The sequence below is a fragment of the Pezoporus wallicus genome, unplaced genomic scaffold, assembly GCF_028554395.1.
Source record: "Pezoporus wallicus isolate ANWC-B61680 ecotype Strahan unplaced genomic scaffold, APGP_CSIRO_Pwel_v1 contig_7265, whole genome shotgun sequence".
NCBI lineage: Eukaryota > Metazoa > Chordata > Aves > Psittaciformes > Psittacidae > Pezoporus > Pezoporus wallicus.
In genome coordinates, this window is record NW_026635568.1 from 1125209 (window position 1) to 1147703 (window position 22495).

The following is a 22495-nucleotide window of genomic DNA, read 5'->3' on the forward strand; positions in this document are numbered from 1 at the left end:
ATCATATTGTAGTGCTAGCTAATGTGCTGCAAAAAGAAGTAGTAGGAGTAATAGGAGGACTATATCTGCTTAAATCTGAGGTATGGCAAAACAGAGGAAGTCTCCTGTTTGCTGCTTGGAATGTGTCTCTGAACATAATCCAGGAATTTTAAAAATCCTTTTAAGTCATTACTTAATGAATGAATGCCTGATCCAAAATTTAACTTCTTTTAGCTTGTAGTTTTTGGCTGGTGTTGTCTTGCGTCTACTGTACTTCAAACTCCTGGCTGATATGGAGAAGGTGGGGTAGGGCTTCTTGTGGACATGCACATCTGTCTGTTGCAGGTTGTGGTGTGGGTTTTTTTTTAATCTGCATCACAAATATTGACAGTTCAGTGCTTTGTTGCTTTTAGAAACTCTTAAAAATCCCCAGAACTTACCCTTTTCTTGATCACTGTCCTTTGGAGTTGGAATTCATGGTAGCAGAAACTAACCGTGACTGCATCTATTTTACCTTTGGGCTAGCTGGCTTGAGGAGAATTCAAGATGAACCCTGCGGTTACAGGAAATATGGGAATATTGCAAAGAAGCTGCTGGTAGTTGGCAAGTGAAGACTTCCTTTCTCTCACTCCCAGTAGTGCCTTCTATTGAATTCTTCTCACTGATTTGCCAGGAGCTCTCTAAGACAGACATTGAAAATATGGTAGGAGTAATACAGAGTAGCAAGCTGTTGTTCCCCACTTCTTAAGACTCTAACCTAGGGAGGATTAAATGTTTCATTGCTATAGCTGTTCAGTGGGTGGCCTTTTGTGTGTGTGTGTGTATGTGAACCCTCACTGATACCTGTTCATACTAAAACAGAAAAAACACCAAAACTCAAAACCCCACAGACAAATAGCAAAATTGAACTCCCAAGAAGTATAGCAATTTGAGCTAGATGGTGGCTGGGTAGAGGTAGTGCTAGTTTCTTCCAAAAATAGAAGGGGTGGGATTTAAGTAAATACTGTAACTTTCAGATTGTGAAATAAAACAAAAGTTCATAAAGCAAAATGGATTGAAACACTGTTTCAGCCTTGTACAATAACATGTCTCTGTTCCCTTTATTTTGCAGTCACTTTTTTCAGTTTTTTATAGGTGTCTATCAAAATACCATGTTTCACTTAAACTGAAGATAAAGGCAGACTTGGTCATCTACTGTAACAACTGTCTCTTACAAAACCAGAGAGGTCTTCCTCTTCATGTGCTGCTTCTGGCCAGGCATTTGCATTCTGAAGCTGTAATGCTTGCAGGCCTTTAGCTGAGCTGGTCCAACTCAATGATGCATTAGAAGACGCTGCACTTTGCTGAATTGTTTTCCTGCCAGCTCAGTGACAGGAAGCTGGCTTAGGGAAAGTTTGAAAAGCATCAGAGCCGCTGCAAACTGGGAATTGGGGATGAGAGAAGTGCAACTCCTCTTTTGAGCACTGCTGAGGTGTATCAGATGTCATCCTCTATTCTTATGCAAGTTTCAGTACAGGAGGGGAGGCCTTGGTATAGTTTTATAGTACTCTTTAGTCTGACCACACCACTTCATCTTCAGGCTTAATTACAGATCTGTAAGTTCTGTGAACTAAATAGTAGATCCTGCACAAAATACTCAAGCAGCTGCGTTCAGTTTGTACATTAATCAAGCAATTTTGGAATATCCTCCCCTGTGGATCTTAAGACACATGATGAAAAACTTGCCAAGATACTTCATAATCCCATTTTCTTGTTTTAAACCAAAAATCTCACTTGTGCCAGCTGAGGTTGCAGGTAGGATTTCAGCACATCTGAGATTGGTCACTAGCTTCAGGGAGGTGGGTATCTCATTTCAAGCACTGATACTTGGTGATATGATTTCTCATTTGAAAGGGAACAGAATGATCTGCCACAAACCAGCAGCAGTGTGTACTCAGCAAGCTGCTGCAAGTATCCTGTGATCTTTGTTGCAGTTTAAGCCTTATTAAGAGTTGGGTGCAGTAACACAAGGAAATTTAGATTTAAATCATTTTTACCAGGATATGACCTTCTTAGCTTGTATTAATCGGCAGGGTGCAGTGAACACTAATGGCACTGTGCAAATAAAACTGCATTGGTCCTTTTTTTAGTGTGGAATATATTTAGATAGGTTATCTTTTAGGTGACTGATACAAAATTGTAGTGCAACTTCTAGCTTGATTTCTTGAAAGAACAAAGTTGTCTTTTTTTTTTTTATTTCCTCCCATCTCTTCACTATCTCTCCAGCCAGCTTGATGGATGGAGGCTGTTAAGATACTGAGTTTTAACTAAGGAAAAATGGAGGTAACAAGCTAGGAGTGCTTCAGACTGATGCAAAGGTCGGTCAAGACAGGCTTAAGTGCATCGTCCGCAGATGGAGCAGCTTCAGCTAATGTTGTGCTTGTTAAGACACCAAAGTCTCCTGTGACAAATCACATGTGAAATCAAATGTGGTGATACCCTGGTGCTTATTGAGGGACTTCTCAAAACATTTGTCTGCTTTTGGTCTGAATTCTTAGAAATAAGAGTAATTTCATAGAATCATAGAATGGTTTCGGTTGGAAGGGACCTTAACACTGATCTAGTGCCAGCTCCCCCTGTCACAGGCAGGGACACCTTCCACTAGACCAAGTTGCTCAAAGCCCCATCCAGCCTGGCCTTGAGCACTGCCAGGGATGTGGCAGCCACAACTTCTCTGGGCAACCTGTGCCACTGCCTCACCACCCTCATAGTAAAGACTTTTTTACCTAATATCTAAATCTCCCCTCTGTCAGTTTAAAGCCCATTCCCCCTTGTCCTGTCTGTACATGCCCTTGTAAAAAGTCCTGCAGATTTCTTGTAGGCCCCCTTTAGGCACTGGAAGATTATGTTGTGGGGCCCCAGAGCTGGACCCAGTACTGCAGGTGGGGTCTCATGAGAGCAAAGTGGACAGGAAGAATCCTTTTCCTTAACCTTCTGATCATGCTACTGGTGATACAGCCCAGGATACAGTTGGTTTCTGTGCTGGGAATGCACATGGGTGGGTAATGTTGAGTTTCTTGTGAGCCAGCACCCCCAAGTCCTTCTCAGGGCTGTTCTCAATCCGTTTTCTGCCCAGCCTATATTTTCCTTGGGATTGCCCCAGCCCAAGTGTAAGACTTTGCACTTGGCCTTGTTGGACTTCATGAAGTTTTCACTGGCCCAGCTCCCAAGCTTGTCCAGGTCCATCTGAATGGCATCCCTTCCCTCCATCGTGGTGACTGCACCACACAGCTTGGTGTCATTGCAAACTTGCTGAGGGTGCACTCAATCCCACTGTCCATATTGCCAACATAGTTGTTGAACAGGATCAGTCCGAACACCAACCCCTGAGGAGCACCACTCACTGGTCCCCACTTGAACATTGAACTGTTGACCCCTACTCACTTGAGTATGACCATCCAACAAATTCCTTATCCACTGAGTGGTCCATATGTCAGATCCCTGTCTCTTCAATTTAGAGACAGGGTGTCATGTGGGACAGTATCAGATGCCTTGCACAAATCCAGGTAGATGACGCCAGTTGCTCTTCCCTTATCCACCAATGCTGTAACTGTTACACCAAATTTGTCAGGCACAATTTGCCTTCATTGGAGCTATGTTGGCTGTTACCAATCACTCCCTTATTGTCCATTGCCTTAGCATAGTTTCCTGGAGGATCTGCTTCATGATCTTAGCAGGCACAGGCGAGGCTGTCTGACCTATGGCTTGCCAATCTTCCTTTTCTCCCTTTTTTTAAAAAAGGGGGGTTACATGTCCCTTTTTCCAGTCTGTGGGAATCTCACTGGACTGCCATGACTATCAGATAAGATGGATAGTAGCTTAGCCACTTCATCCACCAGATCCCTCAGCACCTGTAGGTGCATTTCATCAGGTCCTGTGGTCTTGGGTACCTTCACATTCTTTAGATGGTGTCTAACCTGATCTTCTCCCACAGCAGGCGGTTTTTCATTCTCCCAGTCCCTGACTTCTCCTTCTGCAGCTTGGGCAGTGTGGCTGGAGCACTTGCTGGTGAAGTTGAAGGCAAAAAATGTCATTTAGTACCTCAGTCTTCACTGTGGCCTGGGTAACCGGGTCTCCTGTTTCCTTCCAGAGGGGCCCTGCATTTTTCCTTGTCTTCCTTTTATCCCCAGTGTACCCACAGAAGTTTTTCTCGTTGCCCTTGATGCCAGATTTAATTCTATCAGGGCTTTAGCTTTCCTAACCTGATCCCTGGCTGCTTGGACAATTTCTCTGTGTTTGTCCCAGGCTACTTGTTCTTGTTTACATCCTCTGTAGGCCTCCTTTTTGTGTTGGAGATATTTGTTCATCCACATGGGCATTCTAGTGTTTTTGCTTGACTTCCTTTTTGTTTGGTTTCATCGCTCTTGAGCTTGGAGTAGGTGATCCTTGAATATTAACCAGCTTTCTTGAGCCCCTCTTCCCTCCAGGGCTTTATTGCATGGTAGTCCATCAAGCAGATCCCTGAAGAGGCCAAGGCTCTCCTGAAGTCCAGGGTAGCATGTTTGCTGTGCTACCTCCTCACTGCCTTAAGGGATCTTGAACTCTACCATTTCATGGTCACTGCAGCCAAGGCTTCTGTCCAGCTTCACATTCCTGATCAGCACTTCCTTGTTGATGAGGACAATGTTCAGCATAGCACCTCTCCTTGTTGGTTCCTCTACTGTTTGCAGAAGCAGTTTCCAGGAGCCTCCTGGATTGTTTGTGCCCTCCTGTGTTGTCCACTGGTATTGGAGTGGTTGAAGTTCCCCAGGGGGATCAGGGCTTGTGAATGTGAGGCTGCTTCTGTGTGACTACAGCGAGTCTCATTCTTTTGGTCTTCCTGGTCAGGCGGCCTGTAGCAGACCTCCACTATAATGTCACATGTCCCTGCCCTCTTTGTAATCCTGATCCATGAGTTCTTGGTCAGCTGCTTTTCCATTCTCAAGCAGAGCTCTCTGCACTGGTCGTTCACATAGAGGGTGACCTCACCCCCCCCCTTGTCTCTGCTGGCTTTCCTTTCTGAAAAGCCTGTATCCTTCCATTCCAGTACTTCCAGTACATAACCAGAGGAGTCATCCTACCATGTCTCTGTGATGCAGATAAGATGATAGCCCTGCAGGTGCGTGCATGTCTCTCTTCTTATTTATTCCCCATGCTGTGTGTACTTGCATAGAGACATTTCAGCTGGGGCTCCTAACGAAGCTGACTTACTGACTGGAGTTGCTGGAATTCTTTTGTGCTGCTCTTCAGGTGCTTTCCTGTCCTCTCTAGGTTCTGGTCATCTCTTGCTGGCACTGGTTAAGAGAGGGCTGGATTGAGGTTCCCCTTGCCCAACAACTTTAGTTTAAAACCTTCACCAGGTTGGCAAGCCTGTGACTGAAGATGCTTTTCCCAACAGCTTCCAGTAGACCAGGCTTCTCAAAGTGAGTCCCATGATCTAAGCTGAACCCCTGCCTGTGACACCAGTCCCATAACAGTTTCTTGATTCATCAGATTTGACTGGTGCTTTCACACTGCTTCCCTGTGGGAAGGGGTTTTGGACCAAACTGGGAAAAAATTATTCATGTATAAATGCTTAATGGAGCATATTGTTAAATAATGTAACAGATTCTTTTGCAGAAGTGGAAAGCTACAGTCCACTGACATACCTGGGAAGTCTGATTCAGAATTACAAAACTGTATCCTGGAGTGTACTGAAGCCCAAAGCAGGCCTGGAGCTTTGATTTCTTGAGTGGTCAGTGGATGCATAGGCATATTCTGGAATGAAAAACACCAGGGGAAAGCTGTTCAGGTTTTGCTTAGCCTCTCTGGTAGAGGTGTATGTGCATGACAAAGCAAACAAACAGAGAAAACCTGCCACTCAAGACAAACAAAACCCCAAACCACCTACCTGTGGTTCACTTGGGTACCTGTGATCATCTTCTGATTTTCTGTCTGCTCATCTCATTTACTTTGCCATGTCTGATCAAAATAGCAGAGCTGAACAGTGTGCACTTAGCATTTGGGAAAATGCTGAGAGCTGCATGATTGTCTTTCCCTCTTGGTATGGTTTGCCTTTCATGCTGCTAGACATGAGGAATATGTGCAGGTTTTTTCCCCATCCCCATTTATAAATAAACAGTTTCACTTGTATTTCTATTCCATATAGCCCCTGGATGTTCATGCTGTTTCTTGAGATGTGAAGGGATGTGTCTTGAGCTATTATCTGAAGACTGCCAGTGCAGAGTCAGCAAGGTAGAGACCGTAGGCTAATGAACTGAGAAGTCTCCCCTTTGGCCTTCTCAAAGAGCACACTTTTGTGGCTGGTAAAGTTCTCTGGGCAGTCAGAGGCAAATTAATTAATTGTCATTCTGTTCTGCCAGCAAACTGTTCTCACCTGTGCAAGAAAGGTTTTTCTCTAAGCCCCCTCCCCTCATTAGTTAAACTGTTGTCTGCCTGTTGTAGAATTTCAGTGTGTATAAACCTATTGCAGTGAAACTTCCTGATGGTGCCTGTTCATGCTCCTTACTTGCCCAGTACATAAACTGTGTTTCTGGGTTAAATGTGATCATAAAATGGCTGGATTCTTCTGCATGAGCCACTGCTCTGTGTGCTGCCTGTCCTTGAGAACTGAAGACCTTGTTACAGTCAGAAGTGTTAGCTGCAAACTGTACTTAATTCTCTGGTAGCCTTTTCCGAAGTGGGCAAAATGTCAATACATTTTTAATATGGATGGGCTGATTGACATGTGTCAAACTCTCAGTGTGACCTTTTCTCTTGAAGCTGAATCAACTTAGGAAAAAGTATTTTGTAACTGTGAGAGTTACGGATTTTGGAACTTCTGGTCTTTGCCTATACTCTGTCTTCTGCAAGTTGGCATTGGGAGTTTTGTGCCAGCCTCTGTTTAAGTGCAGGGGCTTAGGTGTTTAGCTGGTTTCAGCAGTTGATCTGTTTGTGAGTGGGAAGGGAGAGGATTAAGTCAAGATCAGATGTTTTTGTTTCTCATGGAGATTTAACGGTTTCTGGAGTTAAAATACAGCTATTTACAGCTGTGCTTGGGTTGGGTTCTCTCAACTGTGAGAGAAGAGTGTGAGTGCAAAGTGAATCAATGGACAAAGCTGAGCTGTTCTCATTAGCTGTGAGTGCTTGAGATTTGAAGGCTGTGCACGTACACTCTTCGGTGGCTGAAGAATTGTGCAACCACTTGCATACAGTAGACCTGAATGACATTTATTTGTGGATGAACCTTGAAACACAGCAGTGTAGCATTGCGTTTTAATATTCTGTCTAGTGCTGTCAGTCTGCTCTGAAGAAAAACGAGAACAATGTGGAAGTCTGCTAAAACATACAATGTTAAAAAAAAACCCTCTCGTGTTTGGTTTTAAAAAAGTTTCTCCTCTTGTTTTGTAGACTTCTCCGTGCTGGATAGGTGGAAACACTGAGCCATTGACTGGGTTTACATGGAGAGGTGGATGTGAACGGGAAACCACTGGCATACAGATTTGGAGTGAAGTATTTGTAATTGATAAACCCAATGGAACAAAGGTAAGTGCTTGACTTAAATAGGTATATGTAATGATTTTTGCGTCTGTGTGTATACCTTTAATGCCATGGGTTTCATGGAGGGAGCTCAAACATCAGCTACTTTCCCTTGCATTTAGTAGCTGCATAATGTGTTTGGCAACCTTGTATCAGTGCAACTATGAACTTTCCTGCTGGGTTATAAGATTCAGTCTCCGACAATGGTCCCATTCTGAGAGTACTTTGTTTTGGCAAAGTGTACTGTGCCCAGGCTGATAGGTGGGTTATCCTGTGGATGTTGTAGAACTATAATGGCTATAAATCCCATATATAGGCAAATGCTGTGATAAGAACAGCTCTAACAAATGCTGGTTTTTGAGAGGTAAGAATGTGTTCCAGCTTGTAGCTGTGTTGTAGTGAAACGTAATGCACAGCTGTAAGTACTGGAAACAGCTTTGGTGTGTGGAAGCTGGTCCTTTCATATGGTTTAATAGGTAGTCTGCAAAAAAAAGGACTAAGTCTAACAGTGGGATAAAAGGCACTGACTCTGTTGTAAGGAGAGCTAGTGCATCTTTTTTAACTCTTTAAGTCAGTTTAACTTCAAAATTTGGTTGTAGGTGTTTCTCTTCGTGCTGAAACAAAGTGTTAATGTTGTTAATAAATATTTACTCCACAATATTGGTGGTGTATCTTGAGCTCTTCTTGTTCTCCTGAACTATAAGCTCTTGGTTATTTAACTTTCATACCCTTTACGTTTGCAAAGGAATAATCTGATGGCAAATTAACGTGGGTCGCTAATCTTAAATAGATAGTGGTTTAGGGGCATGCAGGAACTTTTATCAAATTTCATAGCTAACCAAACTGTTCTCTAGCTAAAAAGCATTTGTGAGGATCTGTTTGTGCTCTGGGGACAAATCGCTCATTTGCTCTTGCTTATCGGTCATCCCTAACTGAAAAAGAAGGCAATTGTAGTAGATCCCAAAGGTGGGAATTGGACAGATTAACTCTTATCATTAAGGTCACATCATTCCTTGTAATTCTAACAGATATCATCAATTATCTTGTTTTCTTCTGAAAATTATTACTAAAAGATAGTTATTTTTAAAAGCAACCATCTCACTTTTAGCTTGAATGAACTGTGCTGGATTGTCAGCTGAGGCTGAAGTCTTTCCAGTGAATAAGAGCTGTCTGTTACTCTGCACTGTACCTACTGTGGGCTGAGGGAGGCTGTTTCTGTGGGAGAGGGTAACCAGTACAGCAAGGCCAAAGACTTAAGGCTGATGATAGGGCACTCTAGTTGTTGCTTACTCAGCTGTAGGTGTATATAGGAAGTGGCAGGGAACTGACTAAGGTTTAATAAGTAGGTGTAGGGGCAGAGACTTGCTCTTCTTGCAATCAAATTTATTCCAGTGGCCTGGCATTTGAAAGTGCTAATAGCTTGGTTAACTATTGTTGCTGTTTAAAACTCTTCAGGTTGCTGTACTGCTTATGGATACCCAAGGTGCCTTTGATAGCCAATCCACTATCAAAGACTGTGCAACGGTTTTTGCTCTGAGCACCATGACGAGTTCTGTCCAGGTGAGAATACCTGTGCTGGCAAATAATGGCAGCTATAGGAACCCTCTGTCCTGAGCATGCAAAGAATATATCTTTCTAGCCATGCTTTCAAAGTTCACCTGCATATCTTCCTCCAACTATCATTTAAGCTTTCATACGTAATGTCTTATTTTCAGTGTTGTATACTAGATCAAGTTTCTCTGTGGAATCAAGGTTATCTAAGGCCAAGCTGAGCTAAATTGCTGAATTGCTGACTGAACTAGGAAATCCCCCCAAAAGTTGTCAAAATAGCAACTGCTTCTGTACAGATGTGTTACAGAATCTTTTTTTAAGACCTTAGATACAGTTTGGGGTGAAACTACAGTGTCCTCAGCTAAACTTGCAGTTGCTAATATGGTTAAACTTCTGACAGTGCTCTTGTGCTGTGCCCAGGACTACTTTTAAGCTTGCACTTTAAATATGCCAAAAGCAAGCAGGTTTTTAAGGGGTAACAAGCGATCTCCTTCGTAAATGTTACAATGTGAAATTAACAGGAATATGTAGAACGCTACTTCTGCCCTGTGAGGTTGGTTTTGGAGTTTTTTGGTTTTCTTTTGATTTTTCCTTTGTTCTGTTCCTGTATTTAGGATAAGTTGTAGGTTATTGATGCATCTTTGACTTTACTGCTGTACAGTATTTGTGCTATTGAAGCAGTCACGAGCTTCCCAGATAAAATAGATTTCTCTGGGAATATTTGAAAGCAAAAAACAACTCTGGAGCACTGACTACCCAGTCATTTCTGTGTCAGAGATGCAGCTGCTGGATCACTGAATCTTAGAGCATTTGGACTTGAGGATGGCAAACTAATGTGCTGTTCTCAGTCCTCCTGTCTCACACTTATGTGGTGATTTGAAGCATTCAGAAGTCTTCTCTGATCCCTTTATAGCTTGCTTCCCTGGAAAGAAACTGTTGTAAGAAGGATTAGGGTAGTCAGCAGTAGTTTTGTTCCTAGCACTTTGTATAAGGAAGTGATTTTTGTTTGAGATGTTCTATGACACCTTTCTAGTTAGTTGCTAACTTGTAGGTAGTTAGGCTTTTTCTGGAGGGGGTTGAAACAACCAAGATACCTAAAAGAGACTACATGAATGTAAGGTAATATTTTCGTGTTACACTGTAATTCTTTTACTGTCTCTTACAGGTGTACAACTTGTCCCAGAATATTCAGGAAGATGACCTTCAACATTTGCAGGTAAGAATATGCTGAATTTATATTAAGCTGCTTCTGAAATGATAGCCTTGATGCTGTTCTTGAAGTTGCTACTCATGTAACTGTGATTTGGGAGCTGCCTGTTGCTTCATATAAACCACTGAAGCTGATCTGATGCTAAAACTAATACTTCCTCTGACAACGTTATTTGCATCGACTCCATGGTGGTGTGGTGCTTCTGCTGTGCCAGTGCAACGGTAAAGCAGTACAGGCTTCTGATCTGGCTAAATCTTATCTTTCTAAAGTCTGTTCTCTCTATGTAAGTTGTGAAATTCCTAAAAGGATGTGAAAGGAAAATGATTTATGAAGTACTTAATGAGAAAATTCCAATGTTTCTCCTTATTTCCTAAAATGGGAAAATGGATGGTGTTTTGTATTTGTTTCTAAAGAAACATGAGAGTTTGGGTCAGGGCAGAAAAAGTATCTTCTGCACAGAAGCCTTCTCTAGTTTTTAAACTGAGAAACTTCTACGGAATTTTATTTCTGCTTAGAAAGAAAAGCAGGAAAGAGTTGCTCTCTCTTTAATGTGGAGGTTTCATCCTGTAATGGAATATTGTGGTCAAAGGCCATGAATTCTGGCTTCATGTGAAAGGTTCAAGAACTTTATCTCCTTAAGTTAAAACCTGTAGCTTTAAAGGCTAGCTTGTATATTAACAAATGCCTGCCTGTGCTCAGGCCATGACCTTGTCACAGCTTAAAACTGTTTTACGTATCTTCTGATTGAAAGGACTTGTGTCTTGGTCAGTGTTGCAAAAGATTGGCTGCCAGTATTGGAAGTAGAAGAGCACTAACTAAACATAGCCTTGTGATGCTGTTCTCAGTTAACAGAGTTATATCACTGGGCCAGTGCTCCCCCACCCCTCAGAAAAGCTCAACCAAGCACTAAGGAAAACTGAAAAGCTTTAGCTGATTATTTGAAAGCCAGGCTTTCCTCATGGTTTTGGTCATTTGACAGCCTCAGTGCAATCTGAATATAGCTGTCCCTTTCTGTTATACTGGAGTTTGTGAGTTGAGGGAAAGTGGGGAAGAGAAGGATGATAAATATAAACAGTGGTTAGGGAAAACCATGGATTTACAGTTGAGGCAAGGGGCTGAGGGAAGGAAATCCTGAATTTCTGTTATAATGGGATTTTCTGTTACTCTTAAGTACTGTTATTCCCTGGCTGCCTTTTCCTTCACTAGGAAGTGAAGGGGGTAGGGAGTTAGGCTCAAAGGAGCCAGTCTTGTGTGGGTGCTTGGCAACTTCAGAGCATCTTTTGCTATGGGTGACAAAGCTTGGAAGTTAATTTGTGTTAAATTAGTCTTCTGAGTTCTCAGATGCTCTTGTGGTCAACACAAGGAACTGTCCTTTTAGCTAAGAAATTTACCTGACATGTTCCAGGAGTTAATTTTAATGCAGAATAACAGTTGCCTGGTACTAGAGGATATGGTGTTCTTCCTTCATCTCAACCTCCAGGATCCGTAAGGGGGCTAGCATGGGTCAACACCTGAGTGTATTGATCTCTGCTGAAACAGCCAGCACAGTCCATAATTTGTGTTCCCATGGGTTGTCTGACGCACTCGGTGAAGAACGCTGCTGCTGATATTAAGACAGTGAAAGCAAGGAGAGGAAGACAGCAGACACTTGCCTTTATACTGAAAGCAAGGGACAATTATCAGTTAAGGTCATGGGCTGAAGTAGAGATCTGGGAAGTTGTCTAACTTGGCTTGTGTTTAAATGTCTGATAACACTGGCTCTAGCCAAATTCCTTGAGGTTTTCAGGAGTAAATCTTTTGTGGGAAGTAAGTGGAAAATGTTATACAGGTTTATACCTCCTTAGCCTTGGAAACAAACGTTAGAAACTGGCTTGCTGAAAGATGCAACCAACTTTCCTCTGGGAATAGCCCACAAGCTACCCACTTAGTGTTGTGGTGTGTTGACAGCTATGGAATAGCACTGTGAAACCAATGGAAATAATATCTCCTTCCTGAATTTTACTGAGAATTGGTGTACTTGTCCTTGAGGCATATTGGCTATTCTTAATCCTTAATAGAATTCAACATAGAATGTTTTATTTTCTAGTGACATGGTAGAATATTTTACAGTAGGAAGATGTGGTTTACCTGTTTCACCCTTACACTCTTCTTTCTATCAGCTGTTTACAGAATATGGAAGACTAGCTATGGAAGAGATTTACCAAAAGCCATTTCAGGTAAGTACATATGTTAAATCAGTCTTAAGCAATTGAATATATAGAAACTAAGCTCAGGATAATTTCTGAAGAGAAATTAGTTAGGCTGAAGCTAGCTTGTTCTTTACAAGACTGGTTGTTTTTCTTTTCCCTTCCCTGTGACCACTTTTCTTGGCAAAAACAATGGAAAAATGCTGAGGGCAAGTATAGCATTGTGCCTGAGTTATGAGGCATAAAAGGAGTGAAAGTGTGAAGTGATGTGCAGATGTTAAGGAAAAAGGTTTCACACTGCCTTCTTGCTTGTTACTCTGTGAGATACGGTTGGTCTTTGTGGCTCTGAGTAAAGGTCCTGTGGCCTCTAAGAAATAGTATTAGGGGCGTGTTGTGTTTCATTTACTTGAAGCATTACTGGCTTCAGTGTTAAAATTCTCAAAACTGCTAGCATCTCCTGTTTGCTAGGCCAAAGAAGGGTTTGAGACTGCTTCTGTTTAGTGGAGACAAAGACAGATCTTAGCCATACTGAAGTTCCTCCTTAACCTGTAAGGTTACTAGTCAACTGCTGTTAGTGGTGAGTTGTATGACTCTTGTGTCTCAGACATTTGAGTCCCCAATATTTGTGTGATTAGCACAGCCAAGGTGCATTTTTTTTTTTGTGAAGCACCTTGTCTGATATGAGGAATATCAAGGTTTCTTTTCTGTCTTCAGCTGTCTTCAGAGAGGACAGTGTAATGCCTCTAGGATAGCAACAGGGAAACAACCTTTTTGAGACATTTGGGTACTTCCTTTTGGATAAGGAGTAAGTTGCATTTGTAGGTTTGGTATGTGGGTTTGGTGGATTTTTTTAAACTATGTTTTTTAACCAAGTAAACACTTGCACCACAAAACTACAGCTGCTTCTTTAAAGCAGCCAGAGTTAGAATTATTTTCACTTAACATAGTCACATGTGATAAAGTTTTTACCTTAGGAATGATGCAAACCATTCACTGCTGCTGTTCTTCCTGTTACAGACACTAATGTTCTTAATTAGAGACTGGAGTTATCCTTATGAGCATGCATATGGCTTGGAAGGAGGAAGAAAGTTCCTAGAGAAAAGACTGCAGGTAAGTTCTCTCCAGCAGTCCTAGTGTGGTCTTTAGTTTAAGTGTCAGTTTATCATCAAGATAATGGTGCATGATGAGCTAACTCTTTGTGCATAATAAAATGCATTTGTGATGTTCCCACTCGTGTGTGGGGTTCTGGGGTTTAGAATTTGACATTTTTAGGTTCAGGAATGAAAGATAAAACACGCTTCTGTGCTCTGACTGCTTTTAAGATGATATTTAATCTCAGTTGCAGTACTGCAAGACTAGTAGCAGCTTAGCAGTTCTTGCTGCCTTTTTTGTTTCTTTTTTCTTCAGGTAAAGCAAAACCAACATGAAGAGCTACAGAATGTAAGGAAGCATATACACTCCTGTTTCAGTAATCTTGGCTGTTTCCTGTTGCCCCACCCTGGTCTTAAAGTTGCAACAAATCCAAATTTTGATGGGAGGTTGAATGGTAGGAAGCTTTCCATTGTGTGTTTCTTGATTGAGATCACTGAGTTTGGTAGTTTTTGTTGTTTTTTAAATGGTGGAAGTTAAGCACTGAAATAGTTGACTATTGAAATGCTTGATTGGAAAAATGTAGAGCTAAAAGGTGAAACTATGGAATGTAGAAATTGTGTGTTCTTCTCAGTGGTTTAAAGGTAAAGTAGTTGAGTAGGCAGAAGGAGTGGGTATGTTTGTGTCTAGCTGTTGCTTGTAATCTGGTAATTTGAGACATACTTAAAGGTCATTAAATAAGGATTCTAAAGATAAATAAGGATTCCAAAGGGGAGAATTCAGAAAATTAAAGATTTTCCTGAAATTAAAAGGCCTTTCTTCAAGAACTTGGTAAACCAAAAGAACTAAAATGACTTAAACTAAAAGCTGTCGGCTTCTGCAGCATGAGGGGCAGTCAGGATTCCTCCAACTGCCCCCTACAGAGGGAACATACTAGAATGGCTGTCGTGGTTGGTGTAATTGGGGAAATACACTTTAAATATTACAAGGTCTATGGAACCTTGTTGTCTCAGTCTGAAGTTAAGATAAAGACAAAGTAGAACTTACTAAAGCTACACTGCGTATGAAAGCTTTTAAATATCTTAAAATGCAGGCAGTGTTGTGACACTGGATTTTGAAGGATAAAGGGTTATCAGTGTTTCTTTAGGAAATGTAAGATTGAAATGAAACTAACCATTTATTTATTTCCCTCCCCTGAAATTGAATTATATTAGATATAGATGAAGATTTTAAGAACGAACTGAGGAATTTGATACCACTACTGCTTGCCCCTGAAAATTTGGTAGAAAAAGAGATTAGTGGATCCAAGGTGACCTGTAGAGATCTTGTAGAATACTTCAAGGTAAGCAAACTCATACTAATTATTTCTGTTAATGGCTTAAAAGACAGTATTCTAATTTTAGGACATGTTGTTCCCAGAGAAGATAAGATATCTAGGCTGACACTCACTGATCAGCTCACATTTTCATTTCATTACTCTGACTTTTCAGAACTGGCACAAAACTTCCTAACAGTGTAGCTCTTAGCAGGCTGCTGTGGGCAAAATTGTGTTTTGGTCGGTGGATTTTTTTGTTTGTTTCCTTTATGTATGTTGGGTTTGTCTCTTTTTTTTTTTTTTTTTTTAGAGGGCCTCTGCAGATTGAAAATCAGCTTTTAAACTGCTTGGTATGCAGGAAAAATTTCAGCTACTTCCCTCTGGATTTTTAACATGTCAGAAAGATGCTTTCTAAACACTTGCATGTGCAGCACTACTGTATGCACTGAAATATTTGTGTATGATACTTGCAGCTGTTAGACTCTTGAGCTGTTTTGGTCTCATAGTGACACCAGCAGAAATGTGATAACATAATCCGTACATCACCACAAATTGGTGTGTAACCTTTTTCTGAGTGGAATGACTTAGACAGTTGGTTTGGTAGGACAAAGTGGCACATATTCGTGAAGATGTTAATTTTGCATTACTACTTTTGAGCATGTATATTAAAGGTAGAACAGAGTTGGGCTGATAAGAAAGAAGCTATACAAGGGAGGAATCTGAGACCAAACTCTTTAATGCTTGTAAAAGTGAAGTGTCTTCCCTTTTTGTAAAGGAAAGGCATTATGTGGGATGCAGAAGTCATGGCTGTTCTGACAAGCATAAAATCAACACTCTAGAGCTCGTATGCTCAGTCTCTGTATTTACCTGGTTACATGCTGCTTTTTGTTTCACTTTCTTCTCTAGTAAGACTTGATTCTATACAGTATAGGGATTGAGCATTCAACAGCAGTTTAGAAACGACTGCACCCTAAAAACTGAGTGTCAAAGCTCCTCTATTGAAAATGAGTGGGAACAGTCATGCAGACTGCTGTGGAAACACCGTGGTTATGTAACTAAAGAGGACTGCTCCCTTTGGACTGTGCATCTAAAGCTGAGATCATGAAGTCTGAGTTGGGAACTGGAGGGGTTTTACTTGGAGGAAAGCAAGGAAGGTATCGAGGGAACAGAGTCCTGTATAACTATATACATTTTTGTAGGTTGTCCTACAACCTAGAGCATTGGGTATATAGGGACCCTGATAACCTTGTTCTGTCCTCCTTTATGGAGAAAAATCCTCAGGGCAAAGACTTGTAGATGAGCCAGGGTAGAGAGCAGTAGTAGCATGAAGAATAACTGCCCAGCCTCTGAAGGAGAAAGAGTGGCCCTAACAAGTGGTCTAACTTGCACAGCTTGTCCTAAGTGCTAACATGGCTACTGCTGCCTGCTGTGTCCCCTGCACTAATCTGTCCCAAAGAGCTGTGCCACAGGCTGTTTTGTGGGCTGTAGAAGAAGACATGAAGGATGTTTTCTCTTCCAGCCTCCTGAAACTCTGGTGAAGGAAAGGACACCTAAGGATTGGTGGGTTGGGGCACAGAGGAATAGTCTGCTTGCTTGGCTTCCAGAAGTATTTTGGCAGCTCAGCTGTGTTTGCATTAGTGCTTTGATCTGCTTTTTTTTCCTCCCACACTTCAAGGGAGCAAAGCACATGGGGAAATGTAAGTACTGGTTCTCCCAGCACTGGGGTGTGTTTGGACAAACCTCTTGCCAGAAAGGCTCTGTGGGACTGTCATCTTCACTCTTGTTTTGGATGAAGATTGCCTGCCTAGCAAAGACCTTCTTATGTGTGTGAGTGAGCAGAAAGCTGCTGTAAAGCCTGTCACTTCTTGAGATAGTGGCCATATCTTCTTAAGCTGCTCTGCTACCCTGCTAGGCCCCAGCCTCAAATGCAAGGAAAGTAAAGGGATTAAAGCTCTAGGGATAACTGTAAGAATGCCAGACTTGTAATTTGTTTAATTGAATATTTTACATTATTGCAAAGAATAATATATGAGCTCTATCCTTATATCATGCCTCCTTTCCCCTGCTCCTCAAACATAAATGTTCAGGAAAAAGAAACCTGTTTTTTTCTTTCTCCCATTTAGGCTTATATTAAAATCTATCAAGGAGAGGAGCTACCTCATCCGAAATCTATGCTGCAGGTATTTTATTTTACTTTCAAATAATCTGATGCGTACTTTGTAAATTCTTTGCAGCTGAAGATGATGACTGCTGCGGGTCTGAAGCTCCCACACACAGAGCTGTAGTTCTTGAAGTAGCTCTGTACTTTGAAAGCCATCTAAACTGTTTAGCCTGGTACACGTTTGTGTCTTCCCTCAGTTTTATCTACCAAATGGAGTGGGGGTATATCTGGTTGCTTAGGGTTGTTTTAGCTGCTTCAATTTCTGTATTTCCTGTAACTTGCTATTTTGTCAGTATCTTTCAGACTGTATTCAGGGGGCATTTAGCATCAGGTGCAGCAGATAAAATGGAGAAGGCTTATAGTAATGCAGCTGTCGCCACTCTCTTGCGGTGTTGGGCTACTCTTGTGGGTTTGTTAGATTGAGTAACTGCACTGAGGTTACTTTTCAGGGTTGATCAAAGAGGATGTAACCAGCTTTAAAGTGATCTGAACGCAACTGATTGTATTAAGCTGTGTTGAACCCTTGAATTATTAGGGACAAAGAGCTTTCACCAAGGTGTGGGCTTTAGGGTCATTTTGTGTTAATAAGACTTGTTTTTTTTTTAAGCTTCCTTTGTCACTTCATTAAGATATGACTGTTCTGGGTGTTTTCTCATCTTTCAAGGAACCAAATCATTAGACTTTTGGGAAAGTTCAGAAAACTTGTCATAACGAACCAAAGGCTGCTATAATTTACTCTACTTAGCATGCCATAAACGTGGCTGAGAGATACAAAAGATTAAATCCTGCAGTTATTAGCTAGGGTAATTGACCCTGATGTGACACAGGTTGAAAATAGTCTTAAAGTCTTACAGATTATAACACCAAACCTGCACATGTACAATGCAAAGTTAATACAACTTGCTGCTTTTCTCACAGGTTGTGATGTATCAGGATTAACATTTAATAGTTCAGTGATCCTTATTTGTTTATTAATAATGGAGCATTCAGAAGAGATTGCTGCTGATGAAAAGCCTGTACAAGCACATGGGAATGTGTCTGCAGTTGTACTAGAAAGCTGAAGAAACTGTTCTCCTAGTCAATAATTTGCTTTAATGCATATCACCAACCGTGACTTGTTTCTGTGGGGCAGTTTCCTGGCCATCTGAAGCTTTGGAGGCTGTGGGGGTATGTTGGGCAGTGTATGCAGCCAGCTGGTAATGTGTGATGATACATGGTGCTCAATGTTTTCTAGGCAACAGCTGAGGCGAACAATCTTGCTGCTGTGGCAGGAGCAAAAGACTTGTACAGTAAAGGCATGGAGCAGGTATGATGACACAATATTTTCTAACTGTCTATATGCAAATACAGGCCTTCAGTTTTAATGCTGTACTTGGTGCTTGTTTGTGGGTGTGTTAATGGAGAGAAGTAGCTTAGGGTCAGTGCTTGTGTATTTTCTTCGCTCTGCTCTGAGGTTAGATGTCTGATGCAGCAAAACCAGGATTCTTTGAGTCAGAAATTGCTGGGAGGTAGGGAATGTTCGTAAGGTACCGCCTGTTAGTTCCCCCTGCTGTTCTTGACATCTTAAAAATCCTGTGACTTGAAATGGGCAAACAGCTGAGGAGACATTTGGTGGGCCAGGGTCGTGCAAGGGTAAAGTTCTAGTCTTATAGTGTCATGCTTCTGAACTGTGGTCAGTCATTAGCTGTAAAATGCAAAGATTAGAATGATTCTAAAGTTTTTAAAAAGCCCTTGAAATGCAAGAATTATTTTGTCTGAAAAAAGCTGCTTATGTAATTTCCTACTTGCTGCTTCTCTTGAAGATAGTGACTTACAGCACTCCAAGCTGAATGCCTGGATGGACTTCATGCTTCAGGGTAGTGTTATGCAAGGTTTTATAATGGGAACTTCTGAAAACACTTGTATGTCTCATAAAGCTTTAACAGGGTTATGCTTATTGTGTAACTCTACAACCAGAGAAGACCAGTAGGTGTGATAACATGCTACAAACATACCGCCCTATTTTTTAGGCTATTTCTGGTCTTAATTGTTGAAGTAGCTTTCCATTCTAGAAATTAGAGTAATATCTAATGCTAGTAGCAGACTAGCCAGTATCAGTTGTTAGCAGGCTGTTTTGAGAATGCTCTGCTGGTGTAGAGGGATTCCTCCATTTGTTCTCATTTAGGACATCTCTTGAAATAGTAGGTGGGCTGGTTATAATAAATGCTAAGTTCTGCCTTCCTACCTTGAATCTTCAATGGCTGTTGAGATACTGTAATTGTAACATTTTATACTTGAGGCAAGGAATAAACAGGAACAGATGTTCTCTTAAACAGACTTTGTTTCCATAGCAATATTCCCCAGTACTGCGTATTTTTACATCACTATAGAGATACACACAAATGTCTTGAATAATTTTTTTATCCAGATGTCTCAGATGATGTTCTTAATGTGACACAGCTCTGAAGTGTCTGTTTTTAGGAACAGAAGTGGGAACTCTTTTTATTTAAGGCTGGATTATGTAAAGATAGTTCTTGCTGTAGTTCGGAGTTCTCATAAACCAATGCACCTCCTTTGCCGAGGGTGCATAACCACTGTTCCCCCTAATGACCAGTGAAATGTAAGGAACAACAGAGCAGACACAGAGTATAAGAAAACAGTGGCAATTGTATGTGTGGTGGTCTTGATGAATCAGCAGCTCCTACTGTTTACACTCTGGACAATGTGAAAACACAGTTTTGAAGGATGAGACTAGTAGTGATTTTTCTGGGGAGTTTTGCCAGATGTGAAGGACTTAAATATGAAAAAAGCATAAATGTGCTTCTTAAACTTGAGTAAGGGGCAGAGTGGGGAGGGGTGTTAGGATCTTGACAGCAAGGTTTGCCTTGAAGAAGCTAGCCAGTGAAGCCATCGTCTTGTGAGGAAGAAAGGGGATACTGTTCTCTGAGGAAGTGATCTTCTGTGTGTCCTGCTGAAGGGATAGCAGCAGCAAGAGGTTAAAGTTCTTGCTGCACTCAGGACATGAGATTATGAGCATTGTGCTAAGACTACCTTGTGGCAGGAGAAAGAAGGCGGCTGTTTGGTGTCATGTGGAAATAATCTCCAGTTTTAGATGTAGTTTGACTGTGAGGATCTGGAGGAGTTGGAGCTGATGGTATACGTATATCTGTGATGGCCTAGGTAATCTGTAAACACAGTACTCAAGAGGTCAGAAATCAGTTTTACATGCTGATTCAGGTGGTGGTGGGTGTCCATTTGAGTCTGTGATCTTGTCCCTTCAGCAGAAACGTATGCTTAGAACTTGATCAGAGTCAAACCAAAAGCACAGTCTAGAGAAGAATAGGCTAATAATGTCAGGAGCTGGTTCTTGTTAACTCATGTCACCTAGTCAGTTCTACGGAGCCTACCAGTAGCAGCAATAAACATGAATAAGCTTGCTGAATGGGCAGAATCTACTCTGTTTGTCAAGTTCTGAGCTGACCCTCTCACTGAGATGGATGACCAGCAGTAAAAAGCTGAGGAGAGGGCTTGTGGCCTTCAGAGTTCTCCTTAACCTTTTTCAAGCCAAGCTTTCACTGACTCATGGTGTTCCTTTATTTCATGTTTTCATAACAGGAATGTATGTGGGACTGAGGCCCTGTCGTTCTGGGCTTGTCCAAAGGGAATAGTTGAAAGTATGAGTTCAGACACGTGCTATAGCTCTGTATGTGATTAGACAGATAAGGCTCTTGCTGTGCCATGATGCAAAGTACCTGTAGCTGCTTTGCTCTTGAGATGGACTCTGCAGTTCCAGAGCCAAGAAAGCTGCAGGAGGTATCCAGGTGCTGGATTGAGAGGGGGCAGTGAGGAGCAGGTTTGCTTTCATAAGATACTCAGGTGTGATGACCTCCTCTGTGATTGCTTTAACAGGTTTGTGGGGGAGATAAACCTTATATTGCCCCATCGGACCTGGAGCGAAAGCATCAGGATTGCAGGGAGTCAGCCATCAGGCAGTTCCGCTCAGTGAAGAAGATGGGAGGGGAGGAGTTCTGTCGTCGCTACCAGGAGCAACTTGAAGTGGAAATCGACGAGATCTATGCAAACTTTGTGAAGCACAACGATGGCAAAAACATCTTTTATGCTGCTCGTACCCCTGCCACTCTCTTTGCAGTCATGTTTGCCATGTATATAACCTCAGGACTGACTGGGTTCCTTGGTATGAACTCTATAGCTACCCTGTGTAATCTTGTGCTGGGGATGGCTCTTATATCATTTTGTACTTGGGCATACGTTAAGTACTCTGGGGAATTCAGAGAAGTTGGAACAGCCATTGATCAGATCGCTGAAGCTATATGGGAACAGGTTGGTATCTATTTTTAATGCAATATCTTCTTTCTTGTTCAGACTTACGAAGTAGTTTCTGTTCTGTGCTGTGAGTGAAAAGCTGGTCTAGACCTAATGGAGAATGCTCGTGCTGCCAAAGGGAAAATCAGCTCAGGAGTATGATTGCTCTCCTCAATAAGAGGTGTGCTGCACACAAAGAACGTTAAATAAGCTTAGCATGTTATCAAAATAAGTGTTACCTAAAGGCCTAGGTGCTTGGATGGTAAAGAGTGGAGGCACTCTTTAAAAATCTCATTACTTTTTCAGAGCAAGGAACTCTGCTTTTAAAGGTATGTTTGAAGTGATAAACTTGCCTTACGGATGTGGTGGATAAAATCTCAGGTGGTGCAAGAAATGGGGAGGGTGAAACATTGCTGCCTCCCTCTCCTCACCTGATGTTCTGATACTGGAAATCTAACTTAAACCTCAGAGAGAAGTGGCTGATGATTTGCAGCAACTGCTGCAAGAGTATTTACAGCAGGCTTCTTCCTTCAGGAAGGCTTGTGTTGTCTATGACAAGTTCAGTTGGTGCTTGCTGTTGCAAGAAATAATCGATAGACCAATTCCTGAAAGAAGAGATGATACGAGTGTTAAAAAGAGGAGAAAGCCTTTTGCGCAGGGATTTTGCTGCCCTAATCCAGTTGGCAGCTGTGCCAGTAAAGCCAATGTAGAGGATTCCTGACCAACTCTAACAAGTAGTGTTTGAAGGATTCCAAGTAGTTATGTCTAGTGTCAGCAGAAAGGAAATAAGTTGGTGCTGTTGTCACTAGAAATAAAGGTCTCACTGAACTTACCTGGGATGACATTAAAATGAGTCCTACAAGGCACAAACAACTAACTGGAGCCTTTTGTACAGAGGCTCTCTTCCACATGTGAAAAATGACTCTATTCAAGGCTCATCACAGGCTACCCTAAACCTGTCTGAGTAACCAGGTAAGGTTGTGAGTTAACTGGAGTGGAAAAAGTGGGTTTCTAATAGTAGGAGGGATATGAGCATCAGCGTACTAAATTTGATGCTACTAGAGATTAAAACTGAGTCTCTCCTGTACCACCATAGTTTCTTGCTTTGGAGCTTGAGGTTGAAGAACACTGCAAGAAAACTTCAAGGTGTTAGTTCTACGTGTAGT

The 22495-nt window shown here is 41.7% G+C and overlaps 1 protein-coding gene across 5 annotated transcripts in view; it reads left to right on the forward strand.

Annotated features, from left to right (window-relative positions):
• The window catches only part of ATL2 (atlastin GTPase 2), a 45224-nt gene that overhangs the window by 19695 nt on the left and 3034 nt on the right, over positions 1 to 22495 (forward strand). For all 5 annotated transcript variants that reach the window (XM_057396903.1, XM_057396905.1, XM_057396904.1 and 2 more), the window contains 10 exons: positions 7387 to 7521; positions 8971 to 9075; positions 10232 to 10282; positions 12436 to 12492; positions 13480 to 13572; positions 13870 to 14008; positions 14766 to 14893; positions 16990 to 17046; positions 18262 to 18333; positions 20916 to 21347. In XM_057396903.1, coding sequence (XP_057252886.1) covers positions 7387 to 7521; positions 8971 to 9075; positions 10232 to 10282; positions 12436 to 12492; positions 13480 to 13572; positions 13870 to 14008; positions 14766 to 14893; positions 16990 to 17046; positions 18262 to 18333; positions 20916 to 21347 — 1269 coding nt within the window. The remainder of the gene's footprint in view (positions 1 to 7386; positions 7522 to 8970; positions 9076 to 10231; positions 10283 to 12435; positions 12493 to 13479; positions 13573 to 13869; positions 14009 to 14765; positions 14894 to 16989; positions 17047 to 18261; positions 18334 to 20915; positions 21348 to 22495) is intronic.